General features: G+C 45.9%; 1 protein-coding gene across 7 annotated transcripts in view; it reads left to right on the forward strand.

The window, feature by feature from the left end:
• Positions 1-1485: 1485 nt before the first annotated feature.
• Positions 1486-18641, forward strand: part of cux1b (cut-like homeobox 1b) — a 150102-nt gene continuing 132946 nt past the window's right edge. For all 7 annotated transcript variants that reach the window (XM_036965643.1, XM_036965636.1, XM_036965639.1 and 4 more), the window contains exon 1: positions 1486-1633. In XM_036965643.1, coding sequence (XP_036821538.1) covers positions 1571-1633 — 63 coding nt within the window. In that variant the 5' untranslated portion in view covers positions 1486-1570. The remainder of the gene's footprint in view (positions 1634-18641) is intronic.

Raw genomic sequence — 18641 nt, forward strand, 5'->3', positions numbered from 1 at the left:
TTACACTTTGTAGTCAATTTTGACACTCGAATGAACGTTTCTGACTCATTTCGATGCCACATAGGCCGGTTTTCAATCAGATACTGTAAGTTGTTTATTGCCTTCAGTTGCGCTTGAAATCTAGTATGAAATGACATACCAGCCCTGAACTACCCTAAAAATAATTGTTTTAACTGGGGTAATTCATTACGAAAAGTAATGAATCAATAAAAGTTAACTCCAGATGTAATTAAAGGGGTAACATTATATTGGCTCTGCTGCAAATCCATGGTTTTATTTTTAGAATTCGGGGCTTGAAATCTACTGGCTGTGAAAGAATAAAATGTTCATGATTAGAACACAAAATGAAATCTAATTTGACAGCCTAAAAGCCAGGCTCACAAAGGGGCCATTAAAATCCCACCAGCCTAAAGGGTGGTCAGTCTGGTGGCCACTATACAAATAACTCAATTGGAAAAATGCAATCAGGTCGCTGGTTGATAAAAAGTCCAAAGAATACAAAACAATGGAACACGTTGTCTACAATGCAATGCTTACATTGTGAATTTTTACAACTGCGATTGTGTCCTAATTTGGTGTGTGGTGTGTGTTACTATTACTTATATTCAGTCATGTAAAGTACTTTGGTAAAAATACTTTAAAGTAGTTATTTGGGGTATCTGTACTTTTTTGTAAAAATATTTTTGACAAATTTTACTTTACTACATTCCTAAAAGAAAATAATATAAAATAATTTATTCCAGACATTTTCCCTGACACCCAAAAGTACTCGTTACATTTTGAACGCTTAGCAGGACAGAAAATGGTCCAATTTACGCACTTATCAAGAGAACATCCCTGGTCAGCCCTACTGCCTTTGATCTGGCAGACTTTCACTTTTACTTGAGTCATTTTCTATTAACTTTACTTTTACAATGACAATTGGGTATTTTTTTCCATCACTGCTAATAGTATTGATAAGCATTGGAAGTGCACAGCCTAATACCCAATTTAAGCTTGATCCGATAATGTATATATTTTTTTTCTCCGAAAATGTGTTCGGAGACTACGTATGGATGGCGTGACGCAAATTTCTGACATGATTGGTTGACAGTAGACGAGGGCGGGAGTTTCTGTATAAACACAAACTCACTTCCTTGACAACTTCCTTAACCACAGCTCTGCTCAACATCTATACTTGCTACGCGAAGCACAAGAAGTATGAATGCTTTGACTTCTGCTTGAGGCCATATCACCATAAATGCTGCGCGGCCAATGCAGACGTCAGAATGACCACGAAGCGCCCTTAATTAACCAACAAAAGAGCTTGATTTCAAAAGCCCATGTAGAAATCCAGTCCACATTTTACCCTATTGACACTTGCCATCTCTCGTTCAATAACCCTACTCCGTGGCACTATTGAATACAGTATGTTCCCGTTCAATAAAGTCCATTCCGCGCCACTGTTCGATCAGAAGGGCCTTATTCGAGAGATCCGTTCCGTGTTTTCCGCGCTCCCCCCTTCCTTTCCCCTGAACTCCAACCCTCGCTCTCTCTATCAGCTTCTCATTCCGTCTCAATATGTCTCAAGATGGCGGCCAATGCGGGATCAATGTTTCAATATTGGAAGCGTTTTGATTTACAACAACTGCAGGTCAGTCTTTTCTCCTTTTGAGTTGTTTCGTACCATTTCAAATCTTTCGCTACGTGGACGATATGTTTTGTGTTCGACTGGCTTTTCTGTCGGTATTTTGATTCCGCTTGTAAGAGAGAGAGAGAGAGAGACCGATCTCTTTTCGCATTGATGAAAGTGGCTTTCTAGCTGATCGGAAATTGATCGTCTTTGTTAAATTCCCATCGATCGTCTGGCGCCCTGGCGATGCCGCGGGGTAACGTCGTTATTACATAAATACATCATTCAGGATGATGAGCAGACCACAATATCCAATCAGAAATACACATGTCTCCTTGTCAACTTTTGTTGTTGTTGTTGTTTGCATGCAGTAGTGTGGGCCAACTACCTGCTTGTTAGCTTGGTCTGGAGCTTTTGCGTTTCCTGATTATTTATTTTTTGGAGGAGAGGTTGGAAATGAAGTGATCCTACGTCGATGCTGGCGATGTGATGACAGTAGTTAGCTATCCATTTCGTCAAATCAGACCCAAACGTTTATACAAGGTTATTTTTGACGGTAACTTTCTAGCCCACAATCGATTTGAACACCTTTCGCTGTATTTTAGGGAGAGGTAGTTCACCTAAGCGAATTAGCTAGTTGCTAACATGAGCTAAAGCTAACTTGTGTGTTTTTTTGTGTGTGTTGTGTGTCGTCGACTCCGAGAAGTTGTCGTGTACGTGGTAACAGTTCCACATAGACAGCAGCTTGGGAAACCCGGATTAATCTCTTTTTCTCATTTAACATGTTTATGTTTTTATATTTTTATATATATATTTTAAACGAACACAAAAAAACAGTGTTGGAAATTTTTATCTCGCTATGCCAGACACGTGACACATTTTGACTCGCTTCCCAGCAATTGAACGTTACGTTGTATTTGTGGAATAACATTTCATTAGTTGTCAGGAAGGTTATGAAATAGGTGGGAATGTGCCAAAATTGGAAGAAGATAATAAAAAAATGCTTTTTTTTGTAGGGGAAACAACAATTGTGAGAAATACACTTTCTAGTCTACATTTGTGCTTGGCCATACATATGCAGACTGAGATGCACTCGTGCTCTATAATCAAGGCTCATCTCCATAAAACCAAATGTATTTGATTCCTTCCTTCTGCCTGTGATTCATCTAGAGATCACAGAAAATATTTCAGTAACTTGCGTGCTCTCTCTACCTTTTTAAAATGTATTTTCTCCCTCTTTGAAGTGGAGTGTGTAAATTTGTCTGGGATTTGGCTTTTCCTCAATTGACTGCCAGTGCAGTCTACTGTACAGCCTGGACATGAAATATGCATCGCATAAGTTTGTGATGAGGCCCTGGGTAATTATGGCAAAGGCCTATCAGAACCGATTAGTCAGGACAGTGAATCTGTGTGCGTGTGGAGCGGAGGCCAGCAGGTCTGTCTGGAGGATAGGAACCAGCCAGGGCTGTGAGCTCAGAACATTCACTGTCTATTATTGATGCTGTCTTATTTACTCCCCCTCCCACTGTGCTGTCGGCTCCTAGAGGACTGCCTTCCAAGGAGAATCTCTGATCATCTCGGTCTGTCTGTACTCAGGCTTGTCGGTTGTTTCCAATCTCGTTAGGCAGCTCCCTCCCTCTCTGTCCAGAAACGGGTGCTTACAGGGGTGGATCCTGCTGCATTACATTGGTTGTCTTTTAGTTTGTGGTCATGAAAATCCTGTAACAGCATCAAAACAGAACAGACATCCATAGCAGTTGCATGTGTTTAGGACTTAAATACCAGACTGCTTGTTCATGGCCATTTAAAGGCCCATTTGAACTGTTTTATTCCCTCAATGAGAAACCACTACTGGACAAAGTTCTTTGAGCTGTTATTCTGTCTCCCCAGGTTAGGGCTAGAGCAGTGATCACCTGCCGGTCGTTCACGATCGACTGGTCGATCTCTAAGGTGTTCCTAGTCGACCACCAAACAATACTGTAAAAAACAACAACGATAAAGCCTTGCGTTTTTATTTTTTATTTTTTGTTTCAGGCTGTTGGCGATAGGTGCATTTGATTCGGCAGCCCTAGCACCGGGAAGGCAAAGTGCTCCCATTTTGAATCATTTCACTTTTTATTTATTTAACCTTTATTTAACTAGGCAAGTCAGTTAAGAACGTTTGAAGGTAGAACTCTGCCTATCCGGCGGGGCCCGCTGGCCAATCAGACAGCTCAGATCACCATTTCCTTGAGCCATAGACCGTAAAAAGACCCCTGGAACGCACGGCAAGGTTCATACTGGTGAGATTTAGAAACTTTTAAAAACCATGACTAGAGGGACTCAACGAATACAGCAAAGAGCTTCTGTTTTTATAAGTGAGCTCATGTTTAACTTTTTACTCAGCACTGTCAACACTTTCTATTCAACACTGTTATAAGCCATAAAATGCGTGTTTTTTTTCCCAACTTTCCCAACCCACAACGACAACCAGCACTGCAGCTGCAAAAATGCTTTTAGTGGGATCTCATTTAGCGTGATCTTATTTAGCATGATCTCAATTAGTGGGATCTCATTTAGCCGGGATCTCATTTAGCCGGGATCTCATTTAGCGGGATCTCATTTAGCGGGATCTCACTGGAAAATGGATCATAGTTGATGACATGGTGACTATGAATACAGATGGAGAAAGTTTTACCATCCCTAATCATTTACAGCTGGGTTCAGTTCCTTTATAAGGTTTCATCTTTTTCCTGGCGTTTTCACAGTGCTGCCGGACAACATGGATTTTATTCCTACCTGAGATGCCTCAAATATGCCCAACATCCAATCATTTCCTTCTACCTATTTAAAAGTGTCCAACTCATAAAATGTGCTTAATTCATATGTAGGGTTAATTCAAACCTGATTCAGGTGCAGGTCGATCCCAGCCTTCTGGGAATGAGTTTCAAGTGAAGGGAACTTAGTATTAGTATAGGTGTAGCTGATCGTATATCCCTAGTGTACAGAGGTAGGTGTAGAAAGGCCATGCATCCATGTGCAATGTGGTGATCTGATCAATCCGTCTATGGTTGACGAAGAACAGAACTGCCCCCTAGATTAGTGTTTTTAATGGGTAAAGTTAGATTAGGTGACAGGAAGCAGATCATTTAGGGGCAGCATCCAACATGAGTGGTTTAAATCTCTCAGCGGCTTGTCTGGTGTTGTCTGTAGCAGTATCAGTGTTAATTTATGAGGTGGCGGTCTGCACTCTGACTGATGAGCTGATGTGGATATATTTACTTCTCTGTTGCTACACCGAGTTTAGAGGAGACTATGCCGTTAGTATCGCGCTCTGCCCAGTGACCAATCCTGCCACGGCTACTGTCTGTCTTCACATCTGTTCCTTTGTTTGTCTGTTTTATTGAATTTGATCTGTGTTTTACGTACACACATCTCATACAAGATTGAACAATTTGTCGTCAGCCCTGTGTTATCTTGGGGGTGTTTTGGTGTGTTCCATATAGAACTGAATATGTTTAGGAGTTAGTTGGCTTTGCTGTGTGTTGCCATGCCGACTTCATCATCCAGCTAAATATAGAGCAATCCTCAGTGCAGAAACTCAAGCTGAAATATATACCCCTCGTCTTGTTTCTAGTGTGAGCATCACCCCACACTGCCCAGACCCCCTAACTAACCCACTGACTCCCTGGCTGGCTGACGGCACTATGCCTGGACCCAGTAACTGGCTGACTGACAGCACTATGTCTGGACCCAGTAACTGGCTGACTGACAGCACTATGTCTGGACCCAGTAACTGGCTGACTGACAGCACTATGCCTGGACCCAGTAACTGGCTGACTGACAGCACTATGCCTGGACCCAGTAACTGGCTGACTGACAGCACTATGCCTGGACCCAGTAACTGGCTGACTGACAGCACTATGCCTGGACCCAGTAACTGGCTGACTGACAGCACTATGCCTGGACCCAGTAACTGGCTGACTGACAGCACTATGCCTGGACCCAGTAACTGGCTGACTGACAGCACTATGTCTGGACCCAGTAACTGGCTGACTGACAGCACTATGTCTGGACCCAGTAACTGGCTGACTGACTGCACTATGCCTGGACCCAGTAACTAACTGGCTGACTGACTGCACTATGTCTGGACCCAGTAACTGGCTGGCTGACTGACTGCACTATGTCTGGACCCAGTAACTGGCTGACTGACGGCACTATGCCTGGACCCAGTAACTGGCTGGCTGACAGCACTATGCCTGGACCCAGTAACTGGCTGACTGACTGACGGCACTATGTCTGGACCCAGTAACTGGCTGACTGACTGCACTATGTCTGGACCCAGTAACTGGCTGACTGACTGCACTATGTCTGGACCCAGTAACTGGCTGACTGACTGACTGCACTATGTCTGGACCCAGTAACTGGCTGACTGACTGACTGCACTATGTCTGGACCCAGTAACTGGCTGACTGACAGCACTATGTCTGGACCCAGTAACTGGCTGACTGACTGCACTATGTCTGGACCCAGTAACTGGCTGGCTGACTGACTGCACTATGTCTGGACCCAGTAACTGGCTGACTGACTGCACTATGTCTGGACCCAGTAACTGGCTGGCTGACAGCACTATGTCTGGACCCAGTAACTGGCTGACTGACGGCACTATGTCTGGACCCAGTAACTGGCTGATTGACTGCACTATGTCTGGACCCAGTAACTGGCTGACTGACGGCACTATGCCTGGACCCAGTAACTGGCTGACTGACAGCACTATGTCTGGACCCAGTAACTGGCTGACTGACTGCACTATGTCTGGACCCAGTAACTGGCTGACTGACAGCACTATGTCTGGACCCAGTAACTGGCTGACTGACTGCACTATGTCTGGACCCAGTAACTGGCTGACTGACGGCACTATGTCTGGACCCAGTAACTGGCTGACTGACTGCACTATGCTTGGACCCAGTAACTGGCTGACTGACGGCACTATGTCTGGACCCAGTAACTGGCTGGCTGACAGCACTATGTCTGGACCCAGTAACTGGCTGACTGACTGCACTATGCCTGGACCCAGTAACTGGCTGGCTGACGGCACTATGTCTGGACCCAGTAACTGGCTGACTGACGGCACTATGCCTGGACCCAGTAACTGGCTGGCTGACGGCACTATGTCTGGACCCAGTAACTGGCTGGCTGACGGCACTATGTCCGGACCCAGTAACTGGCTGACTGACGGCACTATGCCTGGACCCAGTAACTGGCTGACTGACAGCACTATGTCTGGACCCAGTAACTGGCTGGCTGACAGCACTATGTCTGGACCCAGTAACTGGCTGACTGACGGCACTATGCCTGGACCCAGTAACTGGCTGACTGACGGCACTATGCCTGGACCCAGTAACTGGCTGGCTGACGGCACTATGTCTGGACCCAGTAACTGGCTGACTGACGGCACTATGCCTGGACCCAGTAACTGGCTGACTGACAGCACTATGTCTGGACCCAGTAACTGGCTGGCTGACAGCACTATGTCTGGACCCAGTAACTGGCTGACTGACAGCACTATGCCTGGACCCAGTAACTGGCTGACTGACAGCACTATGTCTGGACCCAGTAACTGGCTGACTGACTGCACTATGCCTGGACCCAGTAACTGGCTGACTGACTGACTGCACTATGTCTGGACCCAGTAACTGGCTGACTGACTGCACTATGCCTGGACCCAGTAACTGGCTGACTGACTGCACTATGCCTGGACCCAGTAACTGGCTGGCTGACAGCACTATGTCTGGACCCAGTAACTGGCTGACTGACTGCACTATGCCTGGACCCAGTAACTGGCTGACTGACTGCACTATGTCTGGACCCAGTAACTGGCTGACTGACGGCACTATACCTGGACCCAGTAACTGGCTGACTGACAGCACTATGTCTGGACCTTCGTACTGTATCGCTCCTCCCCTTCGTACTGTGTCGCTCCTCCCCTTCGTGCTGTATCGCTCGGGTTATGGGTTGGCCAACCCGGGGAGGGTTACGGGCTGGCCAGCCCCCGGGGAGGGTTACAGGCTGCCGCTGCCAGGCCTAAAAATAACACACAGACCACTGGCCTCAGCAGAAAACCTGCTCCAATTATGATGATTCATCTGGCTGTATACACAGGTGTGTGTGTGTGTTCGCGCTCTGGTTTTTAAACCATTTCAGCTGTGTTTTATATAGCTTATAATGAAATAGCAAGTTTTTTTTTTTTTTTGCAAAAAACTATGCATGGCCATTCTATTTCAAATGTTTATCATGGGACATGTAGCCAGCTACATGTCCTAATGTTTTGCTTTAAGTTAGTCTAGCTTTTTTACAGGAGAAAAGTATCTAGACATCAGCCAGAGTGCCGTCTGCTGATAGAATGCCTGTGAAATCTCATCCGAGTGGAGAAGTGCGACTGAAGCACAACATGTCTGAAATTACAATAAGCAGAAATTACAATAAGCAGACATTAAAATAATCAGAAATTACAATAAGATGTTTTTTTTAGATCAGCGTTTACAAAACACAGTAAAATACTGAGTTCTGCGTTAACGTGACTCCTGGTGTGTGTGTGTGTGTGTAGTGTACCTAGCTTGTATACTGATATGCGTTTGTCCATTCGACAATTAGTTTACAACATCCAAACCTGACCCTGTCATCGCTGTGCTAGAAGAACGTCTTGAAATTCCTGTTAGGGAGGGAGATATTAATCATCGTTTTTGAAGCGCTTCCCCTGACACTATTAACTTCCTGTTTTGGTACTAATCACTTTTATAATGCTGTTCATGCAAAGTCAACAGGCAGTCCGTTTTAAAGGGGCCTAAACCTCTGTTGCACTCACTTAATGCATGGCACACAGATGTAGCTAAACAAAAGGACATTTAGTCTGCTTCGGCCTAATCTTGTGTGCTGTGAACTGGCTTTGCTCTCCGGTTGTCTAATGGTAATCTACCTCCTTCAATTTCAAAGGTTGTATTTTTTTTTTGCTAATCTTTTTGCCCCGGACTGTGCTTTGACCTTTTGAACTCTGCAGCTGTTACACTTGAACTGGGCTCCGAGGTCGTTTGACCCATTGACCCAGTGTGTTGCTAGTCTGACCTTTTTTTTTATTTTTTATTTTTTATATATATATTTTTTTTATAGAGCAAACAGATGATGGCCCTGCTACCCAGTCTCATTGATTTTGGCTTTGAACTTGAGATCCTGTAATAACAGGCTAGTGTGGACTGGTGAGCTGTAGTAGTGGTAGTAAATAATTATTATTATTGTAAAAATATATATGCATTTTATTTTTACATTTGATTGGTTTAGCAGACAGTGGTGAACACACACGTTTTCACTACTGAGAATATCAGGGATAAGTGACTGACTAGATGCTACGTGCAGATTAACATTCAGCTTTGTGTGGAAGCAGGGAAAGCCTATGTATTGTGGAGGGAAGGAGGGCCAGGCAGCCCAGTGGACTGTAGACCTGCATGTGTGTGTTGTCTCTCTCTGGAACCTAGTCCTACTGTAGGCCTGTATGTGTCTGTTGTCTCTCTCTGGAACCTAGTCCTACTGTAGGCCTGTATGTGTGTCTGTTGTCTCTCTCTGGAACCTAGTCCTACTGTAGGCCTGTATGTGTGTGTTGTCTCTCTCTGGAACCTAGTCCTACTGTAGGCCTGTATGTGTGTGTTGTCTCTCTCTGGAACCTAGTCCTACCGTAAACCTGTATGTGTCTGTTGTCTCTCTCTGGAACCTAGTCCTACCGTAGACCTGTATGTGTGTGTGTTGTCTCTCTCTTGAACCTAGTCCTACTGTAGGCCTGTATGTGTGTGTGTTGTCTCTCTCTGGAACCTAGTTCTACTGTAGGCCTGTATGTGTGTGTGTTGTCTCTCTCTGGAACCTAGTCCTACTGTAGGCCTGTATGTGTGTGTGTTGTCTCTCTCTGGAACCTAGTCCTACTGTAGACCTGTTTGTGTGTGTGTTGTCTCTCTCTGGAACCTAGTCCTACTGTAGACCTGTATGTGTCTGTTGTCTCTCTCTGGAACCTAGTCCTACTGTAGACCTGTATGTGTGTCTGTTGTCTCTCTCTGGAACCTAGTCCTACTGTAGGCCTGTATGTGTGTGTGTTGTCTCTCTCTGGAACCTAGTCCTACTGTAGGCCTGTATGTGTGTGTGTTGTCTCTCTCTGTAACCTAGTCCTACTGTAGACCTGTATGTGTGTCTGTTGTCTCTCTCTGGAACCTAGTCCTACTGTAGACCTGTATGTGTGTCTGTTGTCTCTCTCTGGAACCTAGTCCTACTGTAGACCTGTATGTGTGTCTGTTGTCTCTCTCTGGAACCTAGTCCTACTGTAGACCTGTATGTGTGTCTGTTGTCTCTCTCTGGAACCTAGTCCTACTGTAGACCTGTATGTGTGTCTGTTGTCTCTCTCTGGAACCTAGTCCTACTGTAGACCTGTATGTGTGTCTGTTGTCTCTCTCTGGAACCTAGTCCTACTGTAGGCCTGTATGTGTGTGTTGTCTCTCTCTGGAACCTAGTCCTACTGTAGGCCTGTATGTGTGTGTTGTCTCTCTCTGGAACCTAGTCCTACCGTAAACCTGTATGTGTCTGTTGTCTCTCTCTGGAACCTAGTCCTACTGTAGACCTGTATGTGTCTGTTGTCTCTCTCTGGAACCTAGTCCTACTGTAGACCTGTATGTGTGTCTGTTGTCTCTCTCTGGAACCTAGTCCTACTGTAGGCCTGTATGTGTGTGTGTTGTCTCTCTCTGGAACCTAGTCCTACTGTAGGCCTGTATGTGTGTGTGTTGTCTCTCTCTGGAACCTAGTCCTACTGTAGACCTGTATGTGTGTGTGTTGTCTCTCTCTGGAACCTAGTCCTACTGTAGACCTGTATGTGTGTCTGTTGTCTCTCTCTGGAACCTAGTCCTACTGTAGACCTGTATGTGTGTCTGTTGTCTCTCTCTGGAACCTAGTCCTACTGTAGACCTGTATGTGTGTCTGTTGTCTCTCTCTGGAACCTAGTCCTACTGTAGACCTGTATGTGTGTCTGTTGTCTCTCTCTGGAACCTAGTCCTACTGTAGACCTGTATGTGTGTCTGTTGTCTCTCTCTGGAACCTAGTCCTACTGTAGGCCTGTATGTGTCTGTTGTCTCTCTCTGGAACCTAGTCCTACTGTAGGCCTGTATGTGTGTCTGTTGTCTCTCTCTGGAACCTAGTCCTACTGTAGGCCTGTATGTGTGTGTTGTCTCTCTCTGGAACCTAGTCCTACTGTAGGCCTGTATGTGTGTGTTGTCTCTCTCTGGAACCTAGTCCTACCGTAAACCTGTATGTGTCTGTTGTCTCTCTCTGGAACCTAGTCCTACCGTAGACCTGTATGTGTGTGTGTTGTCTCTCTCTTGAACCTAGTCCTACTGTAGGCCTGTATGTGTGTGTGTTGTCTCTCTCTGGAACCTAGTTCTACTGTAGGCCTGTATGTGTGTGTGTTGTCTCTCTCTGGAACCTAGTCCTACTGTAGGCCTGTATGTGTGTGTGTTGTCTCTCTCTGGAACCTAGTCCTACTGTAGACCTGTTTGTGTGTGTGTTGTCTCTCTCTGGAACCTAGTCCTACTGTAGACCTGTATGTGTCTGTTGTCTCTCTCTGGAACCTAGTCCTACTGTAGACCTGTATGTGTGTCTGTTGTCTCTCTCTGGAACCTAGTCCTACTGTAGGCCTGTATGTGTGTGTGTTGTCTCTCTCTGGAACCTAGTCCTACTGTAGGCCTGTATGTGTGTGTGTTGTCTCTCTCTGTAACCTAGTCCTACTGTAGACCTGTATGTGTGTCTGTTGTCTCTCTCTGGAACCTAGTCCTACTGTAGACCTGTATGTGTGTCTGTTGTCTCTCTCTGGAACCTAGTCCTACTGTAGACCTGTATGTGTGTCTGTTGTCTCTCTCTGGAACCTAGTCCTACTGTAGACCTGTATGTGTGTCTGTTGTCTCTCTCTGGAACCTAGTCCTACTGTAGACCTGTATGTGTGTCTGTTGTCTCTCTCTGGAACCTAGTCCTACTGTAGACCTGTATGTGTGTCTGTTGTCTCTCTCTGGAACCTAGTCCTACTGTAGGCCTGTATGTGTGTGTTGTCTCTCTCTGGAACCTAGTCCTACTGTAGGCCTGTATGTGTGTGTTGTCTCTCTCTGGAACCTAGTCCTACCGTAAACCTGTATGTGTCTGTTGTCTCTCTCTGGAACCTAGTCCTACTGTAGACCTGTATGTGTCTGTTGTCTCTCTCTGGAACCTAGTCCTACTGTAGACCTGTATGTGTGTCTGTTGTCTCTCTCTGGAACCTAGTCCTACTGTAGGCCTGTATGTGTGTGTGTTGTCTCTCTCTGGAACCTAGTCCTACTGTAGGCCTGTATGTGTGTGTGTTGTCTCTCTCTGGAACCTAGTCCTACTGTAGACCTGTATGTGTGTCTGTTGTCTCTCTCTGGAACCTAGTCCTACTGTAGACCTGTATGTGTGTCTGTTGTCTCTCTCTGGAACCTAGTCCTACTGTAGACCTGTATGTGTGTCTGTTGTCTCTCTCTGGAACCTAGTCCTACTGTAGACCTGTATGTGTGTCTGTTGTCTCTCTCTGGAACCTAGTCCTACTGTAGACCTGTATGTGTGTCTGTTGTCTCTCTCTGGAACCTAGTCCTACTGTAGACCTGTATGTGTGTCTGTTGTCTCTCTCTGGAACCTAGTCCTACTGTAGACCTGTATGTGTGTCTGTGAGAGTTAGTGTGTTCTTTAGTTTTTCACTCTCTCAGATCCTTTTGTGAAACGGCAGTAAAACAGACAGTATCACTATGGAAATGGTAATAGCAGTCAATAAAACACTGTGTAAACTCAGAAATAAGACAAACAGTAGCATCGACTGTCTGGCTGTGTTAAACTATTTCAGTTCCAGACTGGAGGAATGCCCACAAGAAATATATAGATCTTCAACTCAAATTAATAGAAACGTTTGTAACCATTTTAGACTAATTTCAGCATATTTCTAAGACGACAGAAAACAGAATCTAATGCTGACTGAATTAAACCAATCCCATGCTGACTGATTTAAAACCAATCCCATGCTGACTGATTTAAAACCAATCCCATGCTGACTGATTTAAAACCAATCCCATGCTGACTGATTTAAAACCAATCCCATGCTGACTGATTTAAAACCAATCCCATGCTGACTGAATTAAAACCAATCCCATGCTGACTGAATTAAAACCAATCCCATGCTGACTGAATTAAAACCAATCCCATGCTGACTGATTTAAAACCAATCCCATGCTGACTGATTTAAAACCAATCCCATGCCGACTGATTTAAAACCAATCCCATGCCGACTGATTTAAAACCAATCCCATGCCGACTGATTTAAAACCAATCCCATGCCGACTGATTTAAAACCATTCCCATGCCGACTGATTTAAAACCAATCCCATGCCGACTGATTTAAAACCAATCCCATGCTGACTGAATTAAAACCAATCCCATGCTGACTGAATTAAAACCAATCCCATGCTGACTGATTTAAAACCAATCCCATGCTGACTGATTTAAAACCAATCCCATGCTGACTGATTTAAAACCAATCCCATGCCGACTGATTTAAAACCAATCCCATGCCGACTGATTTAAAACCAATCCCATGCCGACTGATTTAAAACCAATCCCATGCCGACTGATTTAAAACCAATCCCATGCCGACTGATTTAAAACCAATCCCATGCTGACTGAATTAATGTGAACAGTTTCATTGTCAGCGTTCTGAGAGTCCGCATGCAGACTAGCTGTTGTCTCTGGGTCGGCCCGTCTGTCCCTGGGTCGGCCCGTCTGTCCCTGGGTCGGCCCGTCTGTCTCTGGGTCGGCCCGTCTGTCTCTGGGTCGGCCCGTCTGTCTCTAGGTCGGACCGTCTGTCTCTGGGTCGGCCCGTCTGTCCCTGGGTCGGCCCGTCTGTCCCTGGGTCGGCCCGTCTCTCTCTGGGTCGGCCCGTCTGTCTCTGGGTCTGTCACAGTGAGATGAGCAGTATTATGTGAGTCACACAGCAGGTGGTGTTGGTTCCTGCCCGACTAGATGAGCCGGCATTGCATTGAATCAACCAATGGTTGCATGCCTTGTCTATGTCCTATGATGTGATTAGCTGATATCAGGGCCTTAAATTAACTTTTTAGTGTACCAGCTACTGTGGCAGGTAGAGCCACAAAATAATAATTACCAGCCACTTAGTTTTAAACAGCCAATATATATATTTTGCCTTAATGACACACACACAAAAAAAACGAATGGCATGCTTAGTAATATCTAAAACAATAAATGTATTACTAATAAGAAGTAATGTGGTATAATGCTCAATTAAATGTTATATTCTGTGCCTTTGTCTTCAGAGAACTACATTTGCACACACTGTACGTAGTAGGCCTTTTCTATTGTGTTATTGACAACGTTTATTTATACCCATGTGTAACTCTTGTTGTTTTTGTCACACTGCTATGCTTTATCTTGGCCAGGTTGCAGTTGTAAATGAGAACTTGTTCTCAACTGGTTTACCTGGTTAAATAAAGGTGAAATACATTTTGATTGAGTGAAATGTTCAGCTGCCCCTTTAATGTTACCTTGGTAACGGGGCGACCGACTAGTAAAGAATCTGACTAGTAGACAGCAAAGTTCTCTTTTTGCGAGTAGTGGAAGCAAACTCGCATTGGAAAACAACCTCATTTGTGAATAAAACAATGTAAATAGCCAAGAAACACGAGGACAAAGTCTCACTTTTTAGTAGTCTTTCGAGTAAATTAGACCAACTTTTATGCCTGTGCAAATTGCGTCTAAAAATAAATCTTTCACCACAAACACCCAGCGCTCACGGCCCCCTAGACAGGCAGTGTTGCTGCGTGAGGTGGGATAGCTTTGAAGTTAGAGTTGAGATTTCTTTGTGCGTTACCAGATATGAAACAAAACAGCAGAAAAAACAGCTACTGCATAATTTATTTGGCTATAAATCTCAACTTGCACTTGTGCCCATACTTGACTTGGGTCTTATTTTTTTATGAAATGCTCGCACTGTAGAGCCCAGAGTGTGACCACCCGCCGACGTGGCTGGTGAATTAGACATCCTTAACCGTCAATGCCAAAATCTACCCGCATTTGGCAGGTTGCTGGTGTTAATTTTAGACGCTGGCTGATATGTTAAATACTGTACCTATCCAGGCATTGTAAGATCTGCCCTGTGTCATCACTGTAGTCGGGGCAGGAACTCAACCATCGCGTTGCATTCAGTGTGTAATTGTAAGGTTAGACCCACTGAGAAGGGTGAGACAGTCACGTAGTCCCTTCATGAGAACACCCATATCCCATCGTCTGTAAATAAACTCTGTGTCTATTTGATCTTTGTGTGGACTTGACTCCACCTCCACGGTGTAGCCTGTGTTTAGCTTGTTGTTCTCTCGTCTGAGGTGGGCTTGTGTTTTGCTCTAATCCATCCCAGTGATGAACGTTTATAATTGGGGATAGAGCATTAATAGACTGTCAGAACTACAGAGGGTCCAGATTTACACTTTAGGGTCAACTCTCTGCTTAGGGCGCCCTCTCCCTGCACCTCATCTGGAGATGACTAATCCCCATAGCTCCCTCTCCCTGCTCCTCATCTGGAGATGACTAATCCCCATAGCGCCCTCTCCCTGCTCCTCATCTGGAGATGACTAATCCCCATAGCGCCCTCTCCCTGCACCTCATCTGGAGATGACTAATCCCCATAGCGCCCTCTCCCTGCTCCTCATCTGGAGATGACTAATCCCCATAGCGCCCTCTCCCTGCACCTCATCTGGAGATGACTAATCCCCATAGCGCCCTCTCCCTGCTCCTCATCTAGAGATGACTAATCCCCATAGCGCCCTCTCCCTGCTCCTCATCTGGAGATGACTAATCCCCATAGCGCCCTCTCCCTGCACCTCATCTGGAGATGACTAATCCCCATAGCGCCCTCTCCCTGCTCCTCATCTGGAGATGACTAATCCCCATAGCGCCCTCTCCCTCCTCCTCATCTAGAGATGACTAATCCCCATACCTCCTCCTCCTCATCTAGATATGACTAATCCCCATAGCGCCCTCTCCCTCCTCCTCATCTAGAGATGACTAATCCCCGTAGCTCCTCCTCCTCATCTAGAGATGACTAATCCCCATAGCGCCCTCTCCCTGCTCCACATCTAGAGATGACTAATCCCCATAGCGCCCTCTCCCTGCTCCTCATCTGGAGATGACTAATCCCCATAGCGCCCTCTCCCTGCTCCTCATCTAGAGATGACTAATCCCCATAGCGCCCTCTCCCTGCTCCTCATCTAGAGATGACTAATCCCCATAGCGCCCTCTCCCTGCACCTCATCTGGAGATGACTAATCCCCATAGCGCCCTCTCCCTGCTCCTCATCTGGAGATGACTAATCCCCATAGCGCCCTCTCCCTGCTCCTCATCTAGAGATGACTAATCCCCATAGCGCCCTCTCCCTGCTCCTCATCTAGAGATGACTAATCCCCATAGCGCCCTCTCCCTGCTCCTCATCTAGAGATGACTAATCCCCATAGCGCCCTCTCCCTGCTCCTCATCTGGAGATGACTAATCCCCGTAGCGCCCTCTCCCTGCACCTCATCTGGAGATGACTAATCCCCATAGCGCCCTCTCCCTGCTCCTCATCTAGAGATGACTAATCCCCATAGCGCCCTCTCCCTGCTCATCATCTGGAGATGACTAATCCCCATAGCACCCTCTCCCTGCTCCCAGGTTCCATTTTTTTTAGCCCCATATCTCTGTTCTTGTCCCTAATCTCCTCTGTGACACAGAATGGCTTTTCGGCAGGATGGAGGAATTAATTCAGAGATGAGAGGCTCAATAGTTCTTTATCTCTCTCTGTGCTCTCTTTCTCTTCTCTCTCTCTCTCTCCCTGTTCTCTCTCTGTTTTCCTGGTAGAGAGGGGAAGCGTCTGTGTTTTGTAATGTGGTCTTTATCTTTGCTGAAACATCCCACTACCCTCTGATCCCATCTCAATATCCTAGCCGTTCCGCTCGGTAAAAGCAGGGATGAAAAATCTGGCCCTTGGGAGGATGAATTACCCCTGTCTGTTTCCCTCTACGCCCCTCTCCAGCCTCCCCTCACCCCCTATGACCCACAACAGTTTGTTACACTTCCACCATACTAAAACCATCCTACTCATTTCCTGCTATTTACCCATATCATGTATTGTCCTGTGAGCCAGTCTCAGCTAAGAGGATTCATATTTTCAATGTATCTGTACCAACAAACTAATAGCACAGAAATGGTTTAGACAGGTCTCAGAAATTACACTCATTGCTTGTTACCTGAAGTAATGAATTACACTCATTTAAACTATCTCTGGTCTCAAACATGAGCACAGTGAAATTAAGTATTTTACCTCTGCTCCCCAACCACTTAATTCTCAAAGTCTTGCAAGGAAGTCCAGGCAAGAGGCCAACCCAACGAACCCTCACTGTCAGTAGGCAGGATTCCATTGACCCAGGTTTATTCAATGTGTAATGGACATGGCAGAAATTAGACGTTTCGTAAAAGATCGTTAAAGTTTGTATCCATTCAATAGGGGTTTGGCTTTTTTCTTTTGTCAAACTTTCTTTATTGCTACGAATGATAGAAAGTGTTTTTCGAATAAATTATAATTGCCAAATCATTGTTAAGGTACGTGTGGGACATGTAATGCTCCGCTCTGCATTTGGATTCTGAATGCCTACTGCTTGAAATAATGTATTTTTTTCCAACTATAAGATAAAATGTCTTTGCCAGGACAAGGATTGTCCTGACATTCAAGATCTACAGGAGTGTACATTTCACCAAGGCATGGATCCTGGCAATATGTTTATTTATTTATTTATTTATTTAACTAGGCAAGTCAGTGACGAACAAATTCTTATTTTCAATGGTGTTCTAGGAACAGTTGGTTAACTGCCTGTTCAGGGGCAGAACGACAGATTTTTACCTTGTCAGCTCGGGGATTCGATCTAGCAACCTTTCGGTTACTAGTTCAACGCTCTTAACCACGAGGCTACCTGCCTCCTCTAACCACTAGCCTACCTGCCTCCTCTAACCACTAGGCTACCTGCCTCTCTAACCACTAGCCTACCTGCCTCCTCTAACCACGAGCCTACCTGCCTCCTCTAACCACGAGCCTACCTGCCTCCTCTAACCACGAGGCTACCTGCCTCCTCTAACCACGAGGCTACCTGCCTCCTCTAACCACGAGGCTACCTGCCTCCTCTAACCACGAGGCTACCTGCCTCCTCTAACCACGAGGCTACCTGCCTCCTCTAACCACGAGGCTACCTGCCTCCTCTAACCACGAGGCTACCTGCCTCCTCTAACCACGAGGCTACCTGCCTCCTCTAACCACTAGGCTACCTGCCTCCTCTAACCACTAGGCTACCTGCCTCCTCTAACCACTAGGCTACCTGCCTCCTCTAACCACTAGGCTACCTTCCGCCTCTAACCACTAGCCTACCTGCCTCCTCTAACCACTAGCCTACCTGCCTCCTCTAACCACTAGCCTACCTGCCTCCTCTAACCACTAGCCTACCTGCCTCCTCTAACCACTAGGCTACCTGCCTCCTCTAACCACTAGCCTACCTGCCTCCTCTAACCACTAGCCTACCTGCCTCCTCTAACCACTAGCCTACCTGCCGCCTCTAACCACTAGGATACCTGCCGCCTCTAACCACTAGGCTACCTGCCTCCTCTAACCACTAGGCTACCTGCCGCCTCTAACCACTAGGCTACCTGCCGCCCCAATATGTTGGCACATCAGAATTATCAGTCAGTTACTGTATTCTTTCCATGCTGGCTTTCCTGAAACATTAAACAGGTTGGTGGGAGGACATACGGGCTGCCTGAAACATTAAACAGATAGGTGGGAGGACATACGGGCTGCCTGAAACATTAAACAGATAGGTGGGAGGACATACGGGCTGCCTGAAACAGTAAACAGGTAGGTGGGAGGACATACGGGCTGCCTGAA

This window comes from Oncorhynchus mykiss, chromosome 27, assembly GCF_013265735.2.
Source record: "Oncorhynchus mykiss isolate Arlee chromosome 27, USDA_OmykA_1.1, whole genome shotgun sequence".
Lineage (NCBI taxonomy): Eukaryota > Metazoa > Chordata > Actinopteri > Salmoniformes > Salmonidae > Oncorhynchus > Oncorhynchus mykiss.